This window comes from Podarcis liolepis (genome assembly GCF_965112155.1).
Source record: "Podarcis liolepis genome assembly, chromosome: 9".
Taxonomy (NCBI): domain Eukaryota; kingdom Metazoa; phylum Chordata; class Lepidosauria; order Squamata; family Lacertidae; genus Podarcis; species Podarcis liolepis.
In genome coordinates, this window is record NC_139564.1 from 40,953,497 (window position 1) to 40,975,189 (window position 21,693).

Sequence of the window (21,693 nt, forward strand, 5' to 3'; positions counted from 1 at the left end):
GGGAAACTGGAGGTGAAAGAGAACAGGGCTTCTGTAGCTATAACAATTGTATAAAGGGAGCTTTGGCTGGTGCAGTTTGTCATATCAAACTGATAGAAGTTGAATTCCCCTCTTCTACGCAGTATGGCAGGTACTGAAACCCTGCCATCCTTTGCTTTTGTCAGCATAATTCCCCAAGTGGTATTTATGGAGAGTCACCCATGGCATCGATTCAGGGCCACACTGTGACCTCCAGTATATGTCTGCCATGTAGAATTCAAGCTTTACTCTCATATTTTAGTTGCAAGCAAAATGCCTGCCATTTTGACAGATGAGGAATGCAGGCTTGCAATCCATTGGGCTTCTGTGCTCCCTGCCCATTGAGGTGTCCTTTGCGTTGGAAGTTGGGGAGCCCAGTGTTGAGAAGAGGTCAAGTTTTGTTCTCATCGCAAAAGCATCCAGACATGCAGCACTTTACTTTCTCACAGAAATGAATGAATGCAGTTTGTTCCTCTAGTAAGCAAGAAAAGGATGGTGACATGTCATGGGCAGCTCACTCTATTCTGCACCTTGGTGATGCAAATCAGTGCATAGCCCTATTTTTGCTTTCTTTTTTGATGATGCTAAACCGGTGTTTTTTTTTTTTTTAAAAAAAAGATTAAAATTGCATTCCGTTCTTCATATAAGGAGCTCAGAGCAGAGATATGCTTTTTATCTTTACAACAGCACTTTGGGATCAGTTAGGCTGACAGACCTATTTGCCCAGTGTGAGCTTCTTCAAGTGGGGAAGTCCTGAATCTGTCCATGTGGAAACTCAGTGCCTTGGCTGCAGCAACATGCTGAGGAAGGTCTGGAACAGTTGCATTGGAGTGGCAGGAAAAGAAACTTTTTTTCTAACAGAATGATTAACCTTTAGGTGTGTGTTATTGTTATGGTGTTAGCACTGGTATCCTACTCCAGCACGCTATATACAGAGATCACCAAATATTTCACAATGTGAACCCAGAGAGAGACCTTAAGTGACCAACGTTAAAGTTTTTCAAATTCCATATCTTCCCATGGTTGAAGACCTCTAAGTGCTGTGCCTCCATCGTTTCACTTTCTGGATTACCATGCTGTTGGTAAATCAGTGAGATCCAAATATAGTGCCATGCACATACAGTGAGATGCAAAGCTTTGTGCTTCTGTACAAAGGAGGAAGATAATCAGCCAATGTGGTGAGTTTGGATTCTTCTGGCAGCCAGGCTGTAACACGTGAGGTTATGTTAGATGCATGCATCTGGGTCTGTTTGGGGTTTATTCAGAGGTGAACATTAATCTGAATTGAGGTGACTTTTAGAAACCTGATTTGAAATGGCTGCATGATAGTATCTGTTGAACAGCAAGGGCTACTTACACACAATAGTGGCAAAAAGCCCAACAGAAACAATGCCTGACATATAAAAGCAACCTTGGGTTTATTTATTTATTTTTTTAAAAAGAACGTGTTTTAAGTGCCATACACATACGCAGGAAAAGTTTAATTGCAAGGGAATACAGTTCTGTGCTATATTTAATTGTTCATGGCAGCATAGTACGTAAGTTTTTCCAGGGAAGCTTGAATATATTCACATCTATGAAGTTTGTAGCACTTTCTTTTACCCTTCTTACATTGTAGCCATTCTATGTTGCAATTTCCCTCTTGGGAGCATTGCTACAAATGAGCTCTTCCTCTTTATATTAAACATTTATTGTAGGGAGTTTCACAGTGAATAGGAAATGTATTATAGATAAAATGTCAAGGTTATATGTCACAAGACTGAAAAGCTTCTAACATAACCATAAATCACAGTAAGGAGAAACACTGCAAGCTCTGAAGTTTGACATTTGTACAGCAAAAAAATTATATTGCGATCTTGTTTGTGTGTTTGGATACTTGCAGTAAAGTTTTACTTTACAGTAAAACAACCAGAGTGGCTTGACCTCAGCTGAAAATGGTATTTGCAGCCCCCTTCCATGTTTTCATCCGACCAAAGTTAAGAACTTTTCAGTCCCATATTTACAGTGTGAGAGTTGATCACATATTTTAAAGCTCTCCCACTGACTTTAATACAGCTTAAATGAGCTTAGCTTTGTCTGAACTGTGTCCATTGAAGTGAGTTGTGCAAATTGATTTACATATAATGCTTATCCAGACCTTGGCTTAGTACAAATGCACAAGCGTGATGGTTTCTGGAGAGGAGATTATGACCACTATGTGAACATGTAACCTCCAGCAGATAAAACACCCTCATGCTTTCTCTGCATTTTCCAGAGTAAGCTTCAAAACATCTAGAAGTAGGGAAGAAATCAGATAAATTGGAAGAAAATGAGGATAGCCCTATCATACAGTAAGAAGAAACAGTTTGCTATGTGTGATAAAATTTAGGGAACAGGTGAAGGTAGAAAGTGATGTTTGAACTTTTGAAAGTTTCTCTTGGCTGTGGGGGTTGCCATTTGGAGCTCTGCTTCAAGCAGCAAAATCACCTGGGCACTGAGAGAAAAAGTGGTTGGATGCTGAACAAATGATGTGGAGAAGGAGTATGTCTCATTAGGTTATTTCCCAGGGTATGTACTTAGGATTGAAACCTGAGGTCATCCTTTTTGCACATAGTGAAATTATGCTGCATATCCAAACTTGCAACTGAACTCTGTTGTCTCCAAATCCTCAAAGCTAAATGAACAATTCTCCCCCCCCCCTGCAGTGGAGAGTGGGGGCCAAGAGAAAAGGCCTTGATGAGTTAGAAGTGGTCTGCAAGATGCCTAATTACTCTTGGCCTTGCTAGTCCAGTGTCCTTTTAATGGCTAATTCCTGTTAGTGTATTAGCAGATACATTCTGCAAACTAGAAGGCAATTACGAAAACAATCAGGTCCTGTTACTTTTTTCATTCTCATCTTCTTGTGACATATAAAAGCATTACAGGGTTTGAAAAGAGTTGTGAACTATTTATTCATGGTTGTAAATTAATACCTCCACTATATATATAGTCTAATACTTGGCAGGTATTTTGTACATTGTGGAGAGCCAATGCATTGTATTTAGTTACAGCATGGTTATCATAATAACATGGTATATTCTCAAAAATAGATGTGTTTTCAAAAAACAAGTTGATTATGTACAGAGATCTGGAGTTAAACTCCTTTGTTTGCCTTTCTAGAGCTGTTGTTAAGCTCCCTCCCCCTTCCATATACATTTACTGGGTTTTTTGGTACTTTAATCTAGTTAAGCACTGAAGCACACCCTGTTTTGAAAAGAAAGATGACACCAATCATAAATCACATTGTTTTTCTATTTGTTTGACTTGGCAGCCATTTTAAAAGAAAACCTCCCACACGTAGACATTAAAAGCTTGCTACTATACTGGATGAACTTTATGAGAAACCAACCTCAGCTGCAGATGGGAGTTTTCCAAAGATTACTGCCCAAGGCTAATTTTGAACCAGCATCTTAAGACAATCACAGTTACTGATCTTATTACCTCAGTGTATAAGGATTCCAATATTTCACCACAGTTATCACTCACTTTTGAAGATATTTTGCATTGAAAAGTATGGATGAAATCTCAGAAGACTATGACCCTCACAAAAGTTTCTATTTTGAGATTTCAGCCTTACTTTCTATGACAAGCTTTTTTCATGTATCTTTCCATGTGGTAATATTGCTAATATTCTCTTTGTAATACAGTATTTAGGTTTGGATCTAGACTTCCCCTTCTGCAGGTTCAAGGGCTCCTTTCATTTCAAATGGCTTCAAGATCCATTAGAGCTTCCCTATGGAAGTAGGACCCGGGGAGAGATGCTTTTCATAGATTGTTCCCTACTGCTCCTTCCATCACCTGTCAGACTGTTCTAGGGGTATCCCAATCATACAAAGGAGATATCAAGAGTTACAGGGGGCTTCAGGGAGAAGGAGAGATTGACAGGAATCGCCATCTCCTCTTCTGCCCTTGGAAGTATCCACTCTCTGGTGTTCTGCCCCCAGCGAGTCTGCTTTTAATCCCGAGTATGAGAGATACAATGAGATACCAAATATGAGAGATACAATGTGGTTGTGGCCAAGCAAGGTTTTGAAAACTCATGAGGCCTGAATCAAACACTCTGTTGTGCATGATATCTTGACTTATCCCTTTCAATTTCTTATGAATATATATCCATAACTGCTCCAATGTATTAATATCAACAGGACCACATGAGCCAACTGGCCAGACTGGCATTTTAGTCTGCAATTCCTATTCTAATCAGTGGGAATTGCACTATGTTCCCAAGAGTAGCTTTTCAGAAACATTGCAATGTATTTCAAAACAAACAAAAATGCTTTTTCCCATGGAAAGTCCAAAGCAGATTGTACATGAAATAAAAATTAAAGGCTTTGCTGGGTTTAGCCACTGGATTTCTGTTGTGGGCCGTTTTACACGTAAACAGAAAGTTAGTACTATTATAGCCATACTTAACTAGTGTAAATGTATTTTAATTTGTTTAAGACCAAGTTTTTTTATTTATGTTGCTCACAACTGAGGTCTCACAGCCACCTGGTCTTGCACTGGACTTATTTTGTATCCCAGGTGGTATGATGAGAAAATGGTGGTGGGGTGGGAAGAAAGTTGAACATGTGTGTGTTTGTGTGTGTCCTGTTATTGATGTCCTGATGTGTGTGTGTTAGAACATGGGGGAGCCACACCCACTTTGGCACATAGCCTCCAGAAGGAGATGCAACCCTTTGCCAAAAAATGCTAACTCCCTCCTGTTCCTGTGTACACACACACACAAATGCTTTCCCCTTGATCACTCTAATCCATGGACTAGATAGGATGTTTGAAGGGAAATCATATGTGTGCATGATTGTGTGGAAAGCAGAGGTGTTCAGTCATCCTTTACAAGTTTGTTTTCAGCAATCCGCAATGCCTGCCCTAAGTATTCTGCAGGATCTTGGTACACCGCCCACTGTTTTTTATCTATGCAAACCCTTACTGCAAACAATTAATTCTTCTTGTCCCTGTACATGTTCCCACAATTTAAAAATATTTAGAAAGTGTGTATCTACTTGAGAAACAGTGCCCTTGATTCGTTGCATTGTGACGCTCGTTCCAAAGCAGACACAATGATATGAAGGGTTGGCCTAAATGATATGTTAGTCCCATATTCTTTGTGATGACGTAGGATGAGATTGTCTACAGTCTGCTAAGGTTCAGGAGTCACTGAGAGAGGATAGACATAACCACCCTGCTTGTGATAACTGTTCATTCCTTCTCTTTTGTTTCCCCCAATGCATTTTATTATATTTTTGGGGCATAACAACAAACAGCTAATGTCCACAACTCTTACAAAGATATTTTTCTAGTGTGGAAAGATGCACACAGTAAAACATATCTGAATACCGCTCTATATTTCTAAGAAGTTCTGTCCAGCCTATTCTGATGAGTTAATCATTCTGACAGTGTCAGTTGCCAGGTCCTGGCAAGCCAGCCTGTGGCAGCAAAACCTGCTTATACTTCCCAGTCACATGCTGCCTCCATGCCTCCAACCTCTTAAAGTAATAACACCACATTCATGTAGAGATATTTTTTCAATGGCCCATGATAGACAGAAATGCTAGCAAATATTCAGAGGTGAGCACTTGTTTAAATCGTATCTGAGAAACTCCTATAAACTGCAAACCACGATCTCTCTGGACATTCCCATTGCAAAGGAAAGGAAGCTCATCTCATTCCACACTCCTGGCAACACTTGGAGGGCAGTGAATTATTTATGTCTTGCATTCTTTGTCAGCACTGATTTGTGCATTCTAGCTATTCTATAGAATTGTATTATATTTTCTACATGTATTCCTATTCTGCTTGGGGCATCGCTCATTTGTGCAGTTCTGCATGCAATTCCTCAGGCTTCACTGAGATGGTTTCTGGGCCAGCATTTTATCCAAGAAACTGAAATAATTTTTCCATTGACAATTTGCTCAAGCAATCCTTCCTTTTTGATGAGCACTTTCCAGCGATAACAACTTTTTGCTTGTCAGATGAGAGTTCTTTGATGCTCAAGTACTACATAGAAGTGAGTTGTATGAAATCACTGATGGAGCTTATTAGGTTTCCAAGCCCAAGGGCAACATGTTTGGAGGAGATGGCATGCATCTACGTGTTCCAGTCTTAAACAAAAAAGTTAGTTACTATGATTACAACGGATTCCTTTTCTTTGGGAGTGGCATGTTTTTCTGGGTTCATTGCTGCCTTGCCTTACTTTCAGCCCCAAATGTTTGCATAAATAAAGCTGTGGTTTTTCATACCATGCTACCTGTGTGTTCTGATTTATTGGTTGAAAAAAACAATGGAAGCAGGTGCAGGAGCCTGCAAGTTAATAATTAACTCCATTTATGGTGGCTATTGTTTTTAACATTTGCTTTCTTAAAAGTATCTTTTTCTTTTTATATATATAAAAAAGGTCATTTCTGACCAAAATGAACATAATATGGCTGAAAATATTTCTTAAATAGGATATGCAATGAGGTGAACATGTATTTTTCCATCATAACACTCCTCTAGGAAAATAGCATTTCCTCAGCATTTTGTTGCTAGGAAAAATGCAAGTTCCTTGCCCTGCACAGCTGATAAATGTGGAATGTCTGGGATATGGATGAGTGAAGCTCCTAAGCACATCTTGACATTTGTAATACAGCCAAGTGATTAAGGAAACAACTCCTCATACTGTAGTTTTGGGAAAGTTTTAGATTCTGTTACTTTGGTAATTCTCCTTAATGGTGAGGCTGAATGCTGTTGTGTTATAGCACCTGAAAAGCGGGGTGGCTCATATAACTATTCACACACACATATGCTAAAATGGGATACAGCCATTTTGAGACTTGTTTCTGTTCCTCCATTTCTTCTTCAGTTGGTTGAAACCTGGATGTTTCTGAACAGACATCTTCCATGTGAGAGAATTAAGAAACTTGCCTTCTAGCTGCAAAAAAACCTGCTTTCTGTCCATAGGATAGGGATGGATAAAGATATTAATAGTACCAAAGAGCCGGGACTTGGCCTACTTTATTTTTTCCTTTTATCTGTTCATCAGCAAACAGAACAACAGTACATTGCAGACTTCATTATACTTACAAAATTAGAAAATCAATCCAACTATTATCCATTTCTCATTTCTATATTGAAAAAATGTTATAGTATCAGCACACTATCTCTTTCACTATCCAAACTTTTTAAAATTGGTAAAATTAAAATAATTTCTCAAGGTATTATTGAGGGAGCATCTTCCAGTTTTGAGCAATTAGTATGTTAAAGCTAAAGGTAAAGGGACCCCTGACCATTAGGTCCATGACCGACTCTGGGGTTGTGGCGCTCATCTCACTTTATTGGCCAAGGCAGCCAGCATACAGCTTCCAGGTCATGTGGCCAGCATGACTAAGCCACTTCTGGTGAACCAGAGCAGCGCACGGAAACGCTGTTTACCTTCCCGCTGGAGCAGTACCTATTTATTTACTTGCACTTTAGCGTCCTTTTGAACTGCTAGGTTGGCAGGAGCAGGGACCGAGCAACGGGAGCTCACCCCATCATGGGGATTCGAACCGCCAGCCTTCTGATCGGCAAATCCTAGGCTCTGTGGTTTAACCCACAGTGCCACCCTTTTAATATGTTAGCTGCTGATATAAAATGAAAACCAACTCTGTAGTTTGTTTATTCCAGACTGCCTTCAAATAATTTAAGATTGCTGTCTCTGGATTGTATGGTATCTTTATACCTAGCATGCTCTGAACCTTCTCAGCTAATAAGCAACTGCAATATTTATTATTTGGCTATGTTTCCCACATACATAGATTTATTTTATATTTTTGCTGTGCTTTGTTTTAGGAGGGAGGCACAATTGGATGAAGAAGGGCAGTTTCTAGTTAGAATTATTTATGATGATTCAAAAACATACGATCTGGTTGCTGCGGCAAGCAAAGTCCTTAGTAAGTATATTTTTATTTCCTTCAGCACTGATTAACATTTAAGGAAAAGCTGAAGTTTACGTGTAGTTAGTTCACAATGTTTGTTGATTTGCATTAATGCATTTATTGCGTTGTAGTTTTTCATGCCACACAAGCCTCTTGGGAATGTCAGTTTTCATTGTTAAAAGAAAGAGAAGGTGCTTGCATTTCAAATGCATCAAAACAAAATTGAAGTACACAAAAATACAGCGCACAGAATTCTGACAGTGGTATCTTGCAATAAAATATTAAAAGCCCAATGCATTCATGTTCCTCAGTGTGATTAGGAAGTATTAAATGTGATTATTATTTTTTGGTTCTGCAGGGCTTCAGTGCCTTCAGGTATTATATAATATTTCATGTTTTCTTTAGACCTTAACGCTGGAGAAATCCTTCAGATGTTTGGGAAGATGTTTTTTGTGTTTTGCCAAGAATCTGGTTATGACACCATCTTGCGTGTATTGGGCTCCAATGTTAGAGAATTTTTGCAGGTAAGAAATCTGTGGCAAACCATTAATGGTCAAATTCCAGTGTAATTTCTCGATGGGAGCAGCAGTTGTGGCTCAGTGTGCCCTTGGGCAAACTAGAGGTGGGGAGGCAAAAACCTTCCAAGCATCTGGTTGGTCAGCATCATCGGCCCCAGCCAGTAAAGGGGTCCAAGGGGAAGGATTCTGTCCATATGCCCACATGTGGGCTAATGGGCCATGGAAGTTACTTTTGGCTGATCCAGGAGATATACCCGATGCCTAAGCCAAAGCCTTCTTGCAACTGTAATTAGTAAAGTTGTGGCCATTTCAATCCCCCAAAGGTTACCACGTCATTTATTGTTTCCTATACCCCTCAGGGTTGTTGTGTTTGGGCCTGTATGTTTAGTAAAACCAAGCCTGTTGAGTTCTATGGGACTTAACTCTTGCAGTACATGTTCATAGAATTTCAAATGAGAAATCTATTTATGGCTATTCTCTTAGGCAATAATTAGTGCTTTGCTGCACTTTCTATTCCATAAATAAACTGATTTTACAATTTAAGAACTGAATTAACACACTCATTCAGGAAAACCTACCTACCAGTTTGCATTTGTACCATCTCAAGTTAAGGCTTCAGTTGCACACTAAATTACACATGAACACATTCTTTAAATTAAAAGGAATACAAATATGTGAAACTTAATTTGAAAGGCAAGCAAAAAGAAAGAAAGAAATATAATTACTATTTTTAAAAATATACAATTCTGGAGCCAACTGATGATTCCCAGGTAAGATCCACCCTCTGTTGTGTGGGCAGGGCGGTCCATCGCCCTACTTGGCCCATCCCCTGGCAACGCCTCCCCAGGTGGGATTGGGCAATTGGCTGAGGTAGGTGGATACCTCCAGGTTTCCAGCCTGGGGAGGGCGAAGCCAGCCCATATTGCCAGGAGCCGCATGGGATCCGTGGGGGGGGGGGGCTGCACGTGACCATGCAAAAGGCGCCCCCCATTTGATGTGGGGAGCGGTCGTTAGTATTTTTTAATATACAATTCTTCATTTTTATATTATGTAGGGCTGAAAGCATTAATAATGGAAATACAAAGCAGAATGTAAAAGAGAGGCAGCTTTTAGATAAGTGCAATTTGAGAAATCCCAAGGGCATTATTATGTTATAACCACACACACAAAAATCAATCAGACACCAAGTGGTGCTTAACCTAAGATACTTTAGGGAGTAGTTTATTTGCCTTCTCATATTTTAAAATTAGCAACGCAGTATATGTTGTATGGCATTTTACAGCACGCAAAAGAATTGCTTGCAGTATATGTTCAACATTGTGCCCCAGAGCTTATTTTTCCATTTTTCGCTGCATATACCCCAAACCTGTCTACTTAAGGAACACACTGGCCAGTTTATGTGTAACACGAATCCATGGCTAAGTGTGAACATGCAAGTACAGTCATACCTCATGTTACGGATGCTTCAGGTTACGTGTTTTTGGGTTATGGACCACGGGAAACCTGGAAGTACCGAAACGGGTTACTTCCGGGGTTCACTGCTTGCACATGCGCAGAAGCTCTAAATCACGCTTTGCTCATGCGCAGAAGCATTGAATCGTGTCGGTGCCTGCACAAACACGGTGCTTCAGGATGCGAACGCTGTGGGTTGTGGACGTGCCTCTGTCATGGATTACGTCTGCAACCCGAGGTTCCATTGTACTCTTGCTTACTGACAGTGAACTCCGTGTTGGGAAGCCAGGTAAGGAACATGACTTCACCCCACTGGCTGCTATGGCTTGGGGTGAGTTTTATCACCCAGGTGATGTTCTAACCACATCTTTGCCCTACTGGCTCCATTCAACACCAGCCAATAAGAGCATGGGGCACTGACTTCCTTCTTCTCCCCACATTTTCACCTTTCACTGGTCGTAATTTGCATTTGCTCAAAGAACTGTATCCAAAATATTCCATTGGTTTGTTACTAATGTCTCTTACATTATCCCCCTTCCAGACTCCTACCTCCTACTTATTTACCCTCCCCTTTTGATCGACAAGCTGCTATTGGAAACTCAAGAGCAAAAGGAGCAGGTGCTGCTTAACCCAGCCCCTTTCCTGCCATTTTCCCATTCAAAATTTGCACCTTCCCAAGCTGCTATTCCACCCATTGAGGAAGATATATCAGACCCCCGTATACTTTCCCCCATTGTATGGGGAAAAGAAGCTAGCCTAAAGAGCTGCTATTATTTTGAGTTTTCAAATGGCAGAAAGGGAAACAGTTAATTAGCCCCTTCTCCCATCATTTCTCCGTTGAAGCTGGAAGTTGCTTTCCTGAAGTATTTACATGGCATGGTCATACATATTCCACTTAAGCCCTAAGAAACTGTTAACATATCTTTCTGAGTGTCTATACACATGTGTACATGAACCTGTTATCTTGAACCCATGTTCGTGGAGTTATTTCTTCATAGCATCTTAGAACCATATACACAAATTTTCCTGTACAGGCAACACTTGAGGAGGATTCTTGAGAGGAGCCACTGGACTATCCCATAATACTTAGTTTGAGCTTTCTTTATTGTGAAGGGTTTAGCTTGAAATATGGTCACTTTCTCTGACTCCTTTGGAAGAGTGCCACGCTCCTTAGCCAGACAAAACCAACGTACAAGCGTAGTCTTGAGAGCTGAATTTCTCAGTAACAAAAGAGTCTTGAAACAGGCCTTTGGAATGGGTTGATCTTTCCCTACAGCCATCATAGTAATCCATTCAGACAAATGCATGGGTTAGTATGCTGGCTATTGATAAAAACCATCTCAATAAAATGTAAATTTCAAATAAGCAAATAAAGTAAACCAGGAAGCTCTAAGCTGAGTTTAGCCCAAGGAATTAATTTACAAGATACTCATTTCCTTTGGAGACCTCCCAAGAGAAGAAGCAGCTGTTGAGGCTTTTCATTTCTCACAGAAAATAAAGTTCAAGCTATTTCCAAAGTTTTGAGGATCTACAGATGCTCTGTAATACAGCTTGCTCTTATAAAACATTGTCATCATCTATTATGTTTTAAAAACATCAGCGCCCCTATGAACATTAATGGCATTAGAAAATGCCGAAGGACGAGACAGAGCAGGTAACAGTGCTTGTGCTACTGTATGGAGCAGAATTTGGTACAAATATTCTTCAGGCAGTTATGTTGCCTTCACACACTATTCATTTTTCCAGTGAAAATGCTGGAAAAATAGGTTCTAATCGTTTTGTGTTATTAAATAATCTCCTTGCAGAACCTTGATGCTCTTCATGACCACCTTGCTACAATATACCCAGGTATGCGGGCCCCTTCCTTTAGATGTACTGATGCAGAAAAGGGGAAGGGACTCATTCTGCATTACTATTCCGAGAGAGAAGGACTCCAAGACATTGTAATTGGAATCATCAAAACAGTCGCTCAACAAATTCACGGCACAGAAATAGATATGAAGGTAAGTTTCACCAACTTTCCACATGCCACAAATATATATTCCACAGGTGCTTTAATATTGTTTAACTTAAAATATTTTGTTCCCAGAGGGAAAAAGAATTAACACCACAGCCTCAATGTGCTGTTTTCTCATTGTTAGACACAAAAATGCACTGTGTTATGTGTTACATGCCTGTTTCCATTGCTCTAATTATTATAGTCAAAAGTTCAAGAACTGATTTATAGAAGCATCAGTAGTCCTAGGTCATGATGCAGAATATTTATTCATTCCACACTCTTTTCACAATGTTCAATTTTCTCCAGTATCCACTTTATGGCAGCTTGGCAACTCGCCACAACCCACCATTGTAGAATTGGATACTTGGGGGGGGGGGTTATGAAAGAGTGGATCAGAATGGCTTTAGCATAGCTTAAACTAGTGTCCAAGTCAAAGGAATAGCAACAGGAATGTTAAAAAGTGATATCTGCAACAAAGTGTTGCAGTGTATCCTCACCTGGTAAGAAGAGTACAGTGGTACCTCGGGTTATATATGCTTCAGGTTACATATGCTTCAGGTTACAGACTCTGCTAACCCAGAAATAGTACCTCAGGTTAAGAACTTTGCTTCCTATATAAACCGGATGAGAACAGAAATCGGGCTCCAGCGGAGCGGCAGCAGCAGGAGGCCCCATTAGCTAAAGTGGTGCTTCAGGTTAAGAACAGTTTCAGGTTAAGAACGGACCTCCGGAACGAATAAAGCACTTAACAGGAGGTACCACTGTATTCCTTTTTCAGACTAACAAAAGAACATAGGAAGAGCCCAGCTGAAAGACTGATCTGGCACATCTAGCCTCACAGTGGCCAACCAGGTGCCTATGGGAAGCCCATAAGCAGGACATGAGCGCCACAGCTCCTAATATCCTAGATATTAGTATTCAGAGTCATACCAACTCTGAGCATGGAGGTAGAACACAGCCACCATGACTAGTAGCCATTGTTAATTTTATATTCCATTAATTTGTCTAACTATATATCTTGTGGGAATGAATTTCATAGCTTAGCTATGTGCTGCGGGAAGAAGTTTCTTTTGCCTGTCCTGAATCTTCCAGCATTCACTGACATTGGATTGGAGCTCAACTGGTTTGTCCTAGGTTCTGGTATCATAAAATGTGGTACCAATGCTGCAGATAAGGAGGGAAGAGACACATGTTCGGATTTTTTTGTAGATTTTTCAGCAGGGTAAAACCACAGAGCCTAGGACTTGCTGATCAGAAGGTTGGCGGTTCGAATCCCCGCAATGGGGTGAGCTCCCGTTGCTCGGTCCCTGCTCCTGCCAACTTAGCAGTTCAAAAGCACGTCAAAGTGCAAGTAGATAAATAGGTACTGCTCTTGCAGGAAGGTAAATGGCATTTCCGTGCGCTGCTCTGGTTCGCCGGAAGCGGCTTAGTCATGCTGGCCACATGACCCAGAAGCCGGCTCCCTCGGCCAATAAAGCGAGATGAGTCGGTCCAGAGTCGGTCACGACTGGACCTAATGGTCAGGGGTCCCTTTACCTTTATCTTAATGCATATAAACGGATTTTATATATAGTCAAAATCATAGTGTGTCACAAAGAAGAGAGCTCATATAGAGAATATAAGGCAGAGGAGCTTGTATGATCGCAAGGCTCAAATTTTCCACGCCAGATGAACTGTGTACCAGACAGCTATGACAAAATCAAATTACAGCCTGCCACAAACACAGAGGCCATGTGAAAGTCAAAGTATGTCTAATAACTCAATCTATAGAATTGTGACACATAACTGTGGAAATACAGAAATACTAGTCAGTATGATCTGGAAGTAAACACACACAGCCTTTTGAGTGGATAAGAAATTAAAGGAACCAAAAAAAAGTCTGCATTGGAGCTGTACAAAGATTGGAACATACTCCTATCTTTGTTGGTTTCCTATTTTTCTTCACACAGTTGGCAAAGAGTTTGTTTTGTCTACAGCCTTCATAGATTTCTATTTTTAAAAGGTTGGGATTTATTCATTTCTTTTGCTAAATGTCAAGAAAATTATCCCAATAGCACTAAACTCGGGGAAATTGCAAAAAAAAATTTAGCCTGACAAGACACCTAGAAATCAGAATGCTTGATACTCATTTCACCTTGATTGTCACCTTTAGCTTCAGGCAAAATGAACAGAGGCAGCTGTAGGATGGGAGACATGCAAGGGCAAAAGGACAGGCTATCACGGTATAAGGAAGATTGCCAAAATAGTTGATTTTTTATTCATTTGATTTTCTTTGCATATTTTGGGGGCTTGCTAGGCTGTGGGTAAAACCTCAGCGCCTAAGACTTGCCGGTCACATGGTCGGCGGTTCGAATCCCCGCGGCGGGGTGCGCTCCCGTCATTCGGTCCCAGTGCCTGCCAACCTAGCAGTTTGAAAGCACCTCTGGGTGCAAGGAGATAAATAGGGACCGCTTACCAGCGGGAAGGTAAACGGCATTCCGTGTGCTGCCAGGTGGCTGGATTGCCAGGTGCAGCTTGTCACGCTGGCCACGTGACCCGGAAGTGTCTGCAGACAGCGCTGGCTCCCGGCCTATAGAGTGAGATGAGCGCACAACCCTAGAGTCTGGCAAGACTGGCCCGTACGGGCAGGGGTACCTTTACCTTTACTTATGATTTACGTAGGGAATGTGGGTGCCCGCCACCGCAACACGGACATGTGACATCACACACACTATGTGCAGGCGTGTGTGTGTGTGTGACATCGCACATTCACGTTGCAGCGGCTGGCAGGAGCAGCAGTGGCTCCTCTTTGAAGCCATCAAGGCACCCTTTTCCACAGGGAGGTGCTCAGACTTGGAGGCAGACTCTGCCCCCATGTCTGAGTTCCCCCATCCAGAAAAGGGTGCCTCGCTGGCTGACTCTGGAGGACAGAGCTGAACTACTTCTCTCTTGGAGGCACCACCACTGCCACCTGCCGGCTTTTCTCAATGACTTTGTCAGTGCCCGGCTCCCATAATTATATTATTGTGGGTGCCCAGGCACCCACGGCCCCCTGGAGTTGGCTCCTATGGTAGGGACCCTGACCATCTTTGACCTGAAGGAAGCAGACAGGCAAACAACAATGTTATTGACATGTGAGCCATAAACTATGGTCAATCAGAACTAACATTTTTTGAAACAAATCAGCTTCATAAATCAAGGTTTGTAGTTGGTTTGCTACAGTAAACCATAGTACAGACATAATGGTTTCAGATGTAATTGAAGTGCTTCTCTTCTTCAAGGTGTCTCTGGAAGAGGGGAAGAGAGTTTGTGAAGGTTCATTCCTATAATGATAAACTGTAGTTTATTGTTACAGTATGTTTGAATGCCCTCTCACATGACATTTCAGAGGAATACCACTGTCAGTCTGTTGCAGCTGAAACGACAGTCTTGTGGGACCATAATGTCCAAAGGATTTATTCTAATACAAGCATTTGTGGACTAGAATCCACTTTATCTTATGTAGTGTTAAATCAATGATAAATCAATAAGTCTTTACGGCCCATAAGACAAAAACCTCTGATGAGATGTTTTTGTCTCATCAAAGGACACCCATTTTGGTGAAGTGTTTCATTAGTGCTGGGCCTCTTTTAAAGCTGCCATTGATCTAAACTACTACAATTGAGAACTGAGTTAAATTTAGCTCAGGAGCTTTGTTCTGGTTGTATAAGCCAGGAGCATAACGTCTCTTTCAAAATCTAGTTGGCATATCTGTTCTTTTAAACCATAAAAGCACACACACCACCATCATTTGTTAGTGAGCTGCCTTGGAGTATGTTAAGGAAAGGTGGGCTATAATTTTTATAATAAAAATGTCTGGCCTAAACAGGGCTCCTTCTTTGCAAGCGAATTCCCTCCACTGCAACACACACACACTCAAAGGAAATGCATTCACGTAAAAATGCTGCTTCACATATATCCTTGCCTCCCCCACAAATCTCCAGTTCCATGATGGTAAACAATCATATACCTATCTTACTTAATGTGTTTTTCTTGAAAAAAGTGAAAACATAGAACATACTGTACTATTGCATAGCATTTTCAAAAGCTAACTTTAATGCAACACAATGGACATAAGCACGAAACTATATAAACTATCTATGTTTCCCCAAAATCTAAAAATTGTTCTGAAGGCCTTTTGTATAGCGGTTTGAAGGCATTTTCAAAACTCTCTCCCTTATAAATGCCACTTTTCACACAGCCAAGTGGGAACATCAGTTTTGCAGAAGATTTTATTGCAAAGCACAGGAGAAAGAATCTGCTAGATATCTCTTTGAAACTTAAAGAGTGATTTGTCTTCATTTTTATTGCTGTTACCATGGTGAAAGAGTACGTACGCATGATTGGTTGACGTAACTTGGTAGCTAGGTCCACAGAGGGAAACAAAAATCAAACTTTATTTCTGGCTGTGTCGCTGCTGGTGATGCTCTTTCATTTATTTAATATTCCACAGTCGGGTGTTTAGCAAATTCCCGGACCTATTTGAAGTCATATAAAACTTGAGAAGCAAGGAGCTATCTAATTCTGCTTCTATGAACCTCAGATTTTTTTGTGTGTGTGTAACTTAGGTGTTTTGATTTTATGTTTTTTAAAAAAGAAAATGTTATTAGTTACTTGAACATCTTTGAATAATAAGCAAGTAACAAGTCTAATAAAAATAATAGTGTCAGGTGTTCTACATGAGGAGGTTTGGGGCAGAAATTCAGTATTTGCAGGAGCAAGCCTCATTGGACTCAGTGGAACTTGCTTCTGAGTAGACATGTAAGCAGCACAGGCACATACGTCTTTAAAATGAAGTTAACAATAATTATTCTTGATAGAAAGTGCAAGAGAATGAAGTCGATGTGAAACTCGTTGTACTCCTGAGGGAAAATACAAATTTCCCCCCAGTGAGTTTTCAAACACATTTTTGCATTCAACTCTAGAGTATTCTTTTTAAGAGGCATTATTTACTTAAGCTGCAGGTTTTAAGAGCCACCCCCCCCCCAGCAGCGTGTATTCTGCCAATCACATAATCTTTTTTAACAGACACTCAACTGCTTTCATTTTTTTCCAGAATACAGCGGAAATGTTTCTATTGATTTCAGTTGTGCTTTGGCTCAAGCACTTACTTATTTTTTAGTGTTCCGACTCCTTCATGTTCTTCCCTCTCCTCCTTTATCTCAATTGCTCTTATTCATTTCAATTCAGCACTGTGAATTACAGTTGCAACTGTGCTATTATTGACACATACTCGTTCGGTAGAGGTCATTGGAGACTGCAGAGCACTTGCACGAAACAGCAGATTGGTTTTCTGAAACTGTGGCGACCTGCTGCTATTTAATAGTGGCACTTTTTGAAACAGACTAGACAGATTCATAAGTTTAGTGGCGCGCGGGGGGGGGGGGATGCTGCTAGTATTCTGCAGGGGCTTTTATAATGTACAAATCATTTGGCTTGCATGTTTTCTTTCGCTATATTTTCAGCATTATCCCAGGAGGGAGGGACTTTGAATAGAAAGAGACCTACCACCAATAAGCAATATTTGTTAACATTGCAGGCTAAGCACTTCAACCATATTGTTTTTGTAAAAGCTTTTTGTATTGTTTTTATTTTATTTTAATTAGGGTTGCAGTATTTAGTAAATTAATTGGTTGCATTAATAGAGTCAATAAACCCACGTCTATCTAAAAAGGTGCAGCCGGTGAATTAGGCAGCAGATTCTTTATATATTTTAAAACCCTTATTCATTTCTTGTTTTTATATTATTAAAAGCTGTGGGTGGCAGGCACCATCTTAGTAAATGCATCCCCTTTTTATATCCCAGAATAATAAGATGGTAGAAGCTGTGACATGTGCATGATTACCTAAAAACTATGAAAGTGTGTTTCAGTAGCTTTATTTTAATATACAAGTCTCTGCAGATTTTATAAATTGATCAGTTAATAATACCACTAATTTATATAGTTAGTCAACTAAGATTCTGTTAATGAAGTGGCAGTCTATGTTTTAATGGATTATTAAAAGAGGGATAAAAATATAATCAGGAGGGGTTTTTTAAAGGCAGTTATATCTTGCCTGATAAGATGAATTGTTTGATTTTCAAATCTTGGCATTTAAAAGGGCATTGTCTGCTTTTCCACAATCCTAATTATGAGACTTGACTACAATGGAGTGAACCACAGGTGGAACTGGTTTAGTTAATTTTGGAACTGGTCTTGCCCGTTAATTTCTAAAGCCCTGTGCTTCTGTAGCCTCCTGTGCTGTAAACTGGATCCCTACCCTTGGCTCCTCTCCATTCTGAGAAAGGAACTGAGAGTCTGACCTCAGAAGACTGGGGTAACTTTTAATCCACCTGGCCCTCATGTCATACCCTCCAATACATTGACGCTGGAAACCAGGACATGCATCTTCCCAGCCCTGCTCCCACTTGAGTCACTTGACCCGTGCGAGATCACAAATCTCTTGTGAGGTCACAGTCTCATGTGTTTCAGGATGCCATGCTGAGAGCACGATGTCCAAAACTTGCTTGTCCCAATTTAATCGGGGTAGTTGACAGGTATGCCATGCATAGTGGTCAAGACTTCTTAAAGTTGTGGCACTGCCTAGGGTTCCATTTCATTTCAAACCAGCCTTGGACTTCAGATGGCCTGGAATGTATTTATTATTTCTTCTGCTGCTCAGTGGTCTGATGCTCTCACTGCCCGTTCTACATTTGAACATAAGCGTCAATCTTATAAGTGTCAATCTTCTTTGGATACCTATTTGTACACATTGATTGTCTATATTAATTTGTATGTTTAATTCAGGATTGATGGAGCATTTTTTAGTATTAATGTCAGCTATTGATATTTTTTTCCTCTCTGCTATGTTTGCATTAAAAAAATAAATAAAAATGAACATATTTCTATATAGACATCCTGCTCGAAAAAACAATGAAACAGAGTTGTGGTCAATGGACCCTCAAATCCAGGGTCAAAATCTGGAATTATGAAAATCAAGAATAGCTCTTGTTCCTTGCTATAGAAGAATAACCCTAAAAAAATGTTTTTAAAAGTAAAATTGCCCATAATTATTGTTGTAATTCAGGTTTTTGTTGTTGTTGTTGTTGTTGTTCTTGTTGTTCTTATTCAGGTTATTCAACAGAGAAATGAAGAGTGTGACCACATTCAGTTTTTAATTGAAGAGAAGGAGTCTAAGGAAGAAGATTTTTATGAAGACCTGGACAGATTTGAAGAGAATGGCACTCAAGAGTCTCGCATCAGTCCTTATACTTTTTGCAAAGCTTTCCCTTTCCATATTATATTTGATAGATATCTAGTTGTCACCCAGTGTGGCAATGCAATATACAGAGTCCTTCCACAGGTGAGAATTATTATTTTTCCTGAAAACCGTATACATTTTTATTCCTCTGTGCTCCCACCACCACACCCGGTGAACTAGTGAATGCTATTCACTAACTTATATTGGTTGTGGTATTTATTACGTATGGACAAATTTTGTATGCACTGCTAGAACTCCAAAAGACATTTTACATTAATGTCTTTAACTAATTCCATCTTTGTCTTCATAAAGTATCACAGTCCTTCATTTCAACAGCCTTTTAACCAATATTTCAACATTTTTATTTTTAATTTATTTTACATCTGTTGGAATTGATCAAAAGTCCACATAGGTCCCAAATCCTTCCATAATTTGAGTCATATGACTAGTCATGTGGAATATGCATCTCAAGATGGTGCAACAAATCATTCCTTGATTGGAACTGACCGTCTTTAGTCAGACAGTTTACTAATATGGTAAAATCTAGTGTTGTACATATGTGTTTGTGTATGTGTGCGTGTGGGGGGGGTACTCCTCAATATTGTACTGATAAATTAGCATAGCTAGAGCATTGGGAAACAGAATTCAAATGCTACACATTATATAGAGTATAAATAATGTCAGGTCATCGAAATGAAATTTGTCTGTCTCATTTATATTTCAGCTCCAGCCAGGGTATTGCAATCTTTTGTCAGTGTTTTCGTTGGTTCGGCCTCATATTGATATTAGTTTCCATGGAATCCTCTCACATATCAACACAGTCTTTGTGCTGAGGAGCAAGGTAACCACACTATTCACCTGCCATTTTTCAATGGATAATAATGTTTTACTTGGATGAACAATAGAACCTCAAATTTCTTTACCACATTTTGACATGTTTCTGCTTGGGTGAAACAGAAGTAAAAACAACATTAGACTGTGGATGGCATTAAAGTAGTTTTGTGGAAAGATATGAAAACATACAGACATAACTATGGCACCTGTAGCTGCAGTTATGGGTTTTGGTTTTTTCTTTACAAGGAAGGGCTGTTGGATGTGGAAAAGTTAGAGTGCGAAGATGAATTAACTGGAACAGAAATTAGCTGCTTACGCCTTAAGGGTCAAATGATCTACCTACCAGAAGCAGATAGTATTCTCTTTCTTTGTTCCCCAAGGTAAGCAAACACAATTTGTGTATATTGCAGTGCATTGTTACAAAAACTTGTACAGTAACTCACATCTTACATGAGGGTTTGGTTCTAGGAGTCCACATGTATATCTAAAAATGCACAGGGACGTGGGTGGTGCTGTGGTCTAAACCACTAAGCCTCTTGGGCTTGCCAATTGGAAGGTCGGCAGTTCAAATCCCCGCAATGGAGTGAGCTCCCATTGCTCTGTCCCAGCTCCTGCCATCCTAGCAGTTTGAAAGCACGCCAGTGCAAGTAGATAAATAGGTACTGATGTGGCAGGAAAATAAACAATGTTTTCATGCGCTCTGGTTTCTGTCACTGTATTCCATTGCTCCAGAAGTGGTTTAGTCATGCTGGCCACATGACCCGGAAAGCTGTCTGTGGACAAACACTGGCTCCCTTGACCTGAAAGCAAGATGAGCACCGCAACCCCATAGTCGCCTTTCACTAGACTTAACCGTCCAAGGGCCCTAAAAATGCATAAAGCCAGGAACTCCCAGAACCAGGTCCTCTGCAAGGTGGAGAGCTGCTTACTCAACTTTGGGAAGGAAGCAGGAGAGCTCTGGTAGGGACCTAGAGTCCCTCCCCTACCTACTTTCCAATGCCCAGTAAGTTCTTGCCCAGATTTGGGAAGGGGGCATTGCCTTACAGTTCCTTCCCTAAGCCAAGTAAGCCCACAATCACAGCTTTGTGCAGGTGGTTCAGGGGGAAATAAATAAATGTAGGGTGGGCTTCCTCTGCTCTCCATTTATTTATTTATTTAACCTCCCCCCCCAACCTGATCTGTGATCACTTAAGTTAAATAAGCATCAGATACGAATTACCTGTATTGCAGACTCTTTGGGCCAAAATATCCATAATGCAAATGGTTGTGTGTGTATTAGCAGCAACAACAACACTTTATTTTAATGAAGCCATTGGGGGTGCCCATTCAGGCAGAGCAATTGTACTTAGTATTTAACCCTTTTCACCCTGCACCATCTGCCTAATCTAAGCTTGTTTCTCAAGGTGCTGTTGACCCCACTGCTCCCCCTCCCCTCAAGGAGCTTCATGAAATGATTTAGATTGGGAAAACGGTCAAAGCCTCTTTCTCACCACCACTGCTCTGATGGGAGGTCTAGACATGGATCTCCTTAATCACCTCTGTTTTGGCCATTTGGCTTAAACATTTCCAGGACAACATTCTTTTGGCACAGTAACATAAGCCCATTGATGGCAGAACTTGCTAGTTTCAGATATAGTGATCTGTATCTGCTCTGTGTCTTCTTATTCCCTATAATCCTCTGTTATGATATGTGAAAGAA

The 21,693-nt window shown here is 40.4% G+C and overlaps 1 protein-coding gene across 1 annotated transcript in view; it reads left to right on the forward strand.

Moving 5' to 3' along the window:
* Positions 1–21,693, forward strand: part of GUCY1B1 (guanylate cyclase 1 soluble subunit beta 1) — a 44,022-nt gene that overhangs the window by 13,317 nt on the left and 9,012 nt on the right. The window contains exons 3-8 of the mRNA XM_083520028.1: positions 7,846–7,946; positions 8,337–8,455; positions 11,707–11,904; positions 19,032–19,262; positions 19,885–20,001; positions 20,241–20,374. Coding sequence (XP_083376154.1) covers positions 7,846–7,946; positions 8,337–8,455; positions 11,707–11,904; positions 19,032–19,262; positions 19,885–20,001; positions 20,241–20,374 — 900 coding nt within the window. The remainder of the gene's footprint in view (positions 1–7,845; positions 7,947–8,336; positions 8,456–11,706; positions 11,905–19,031; positions 19,263–19,884; positions 20,002–20,240; positions 20,375–21,693) is intronic.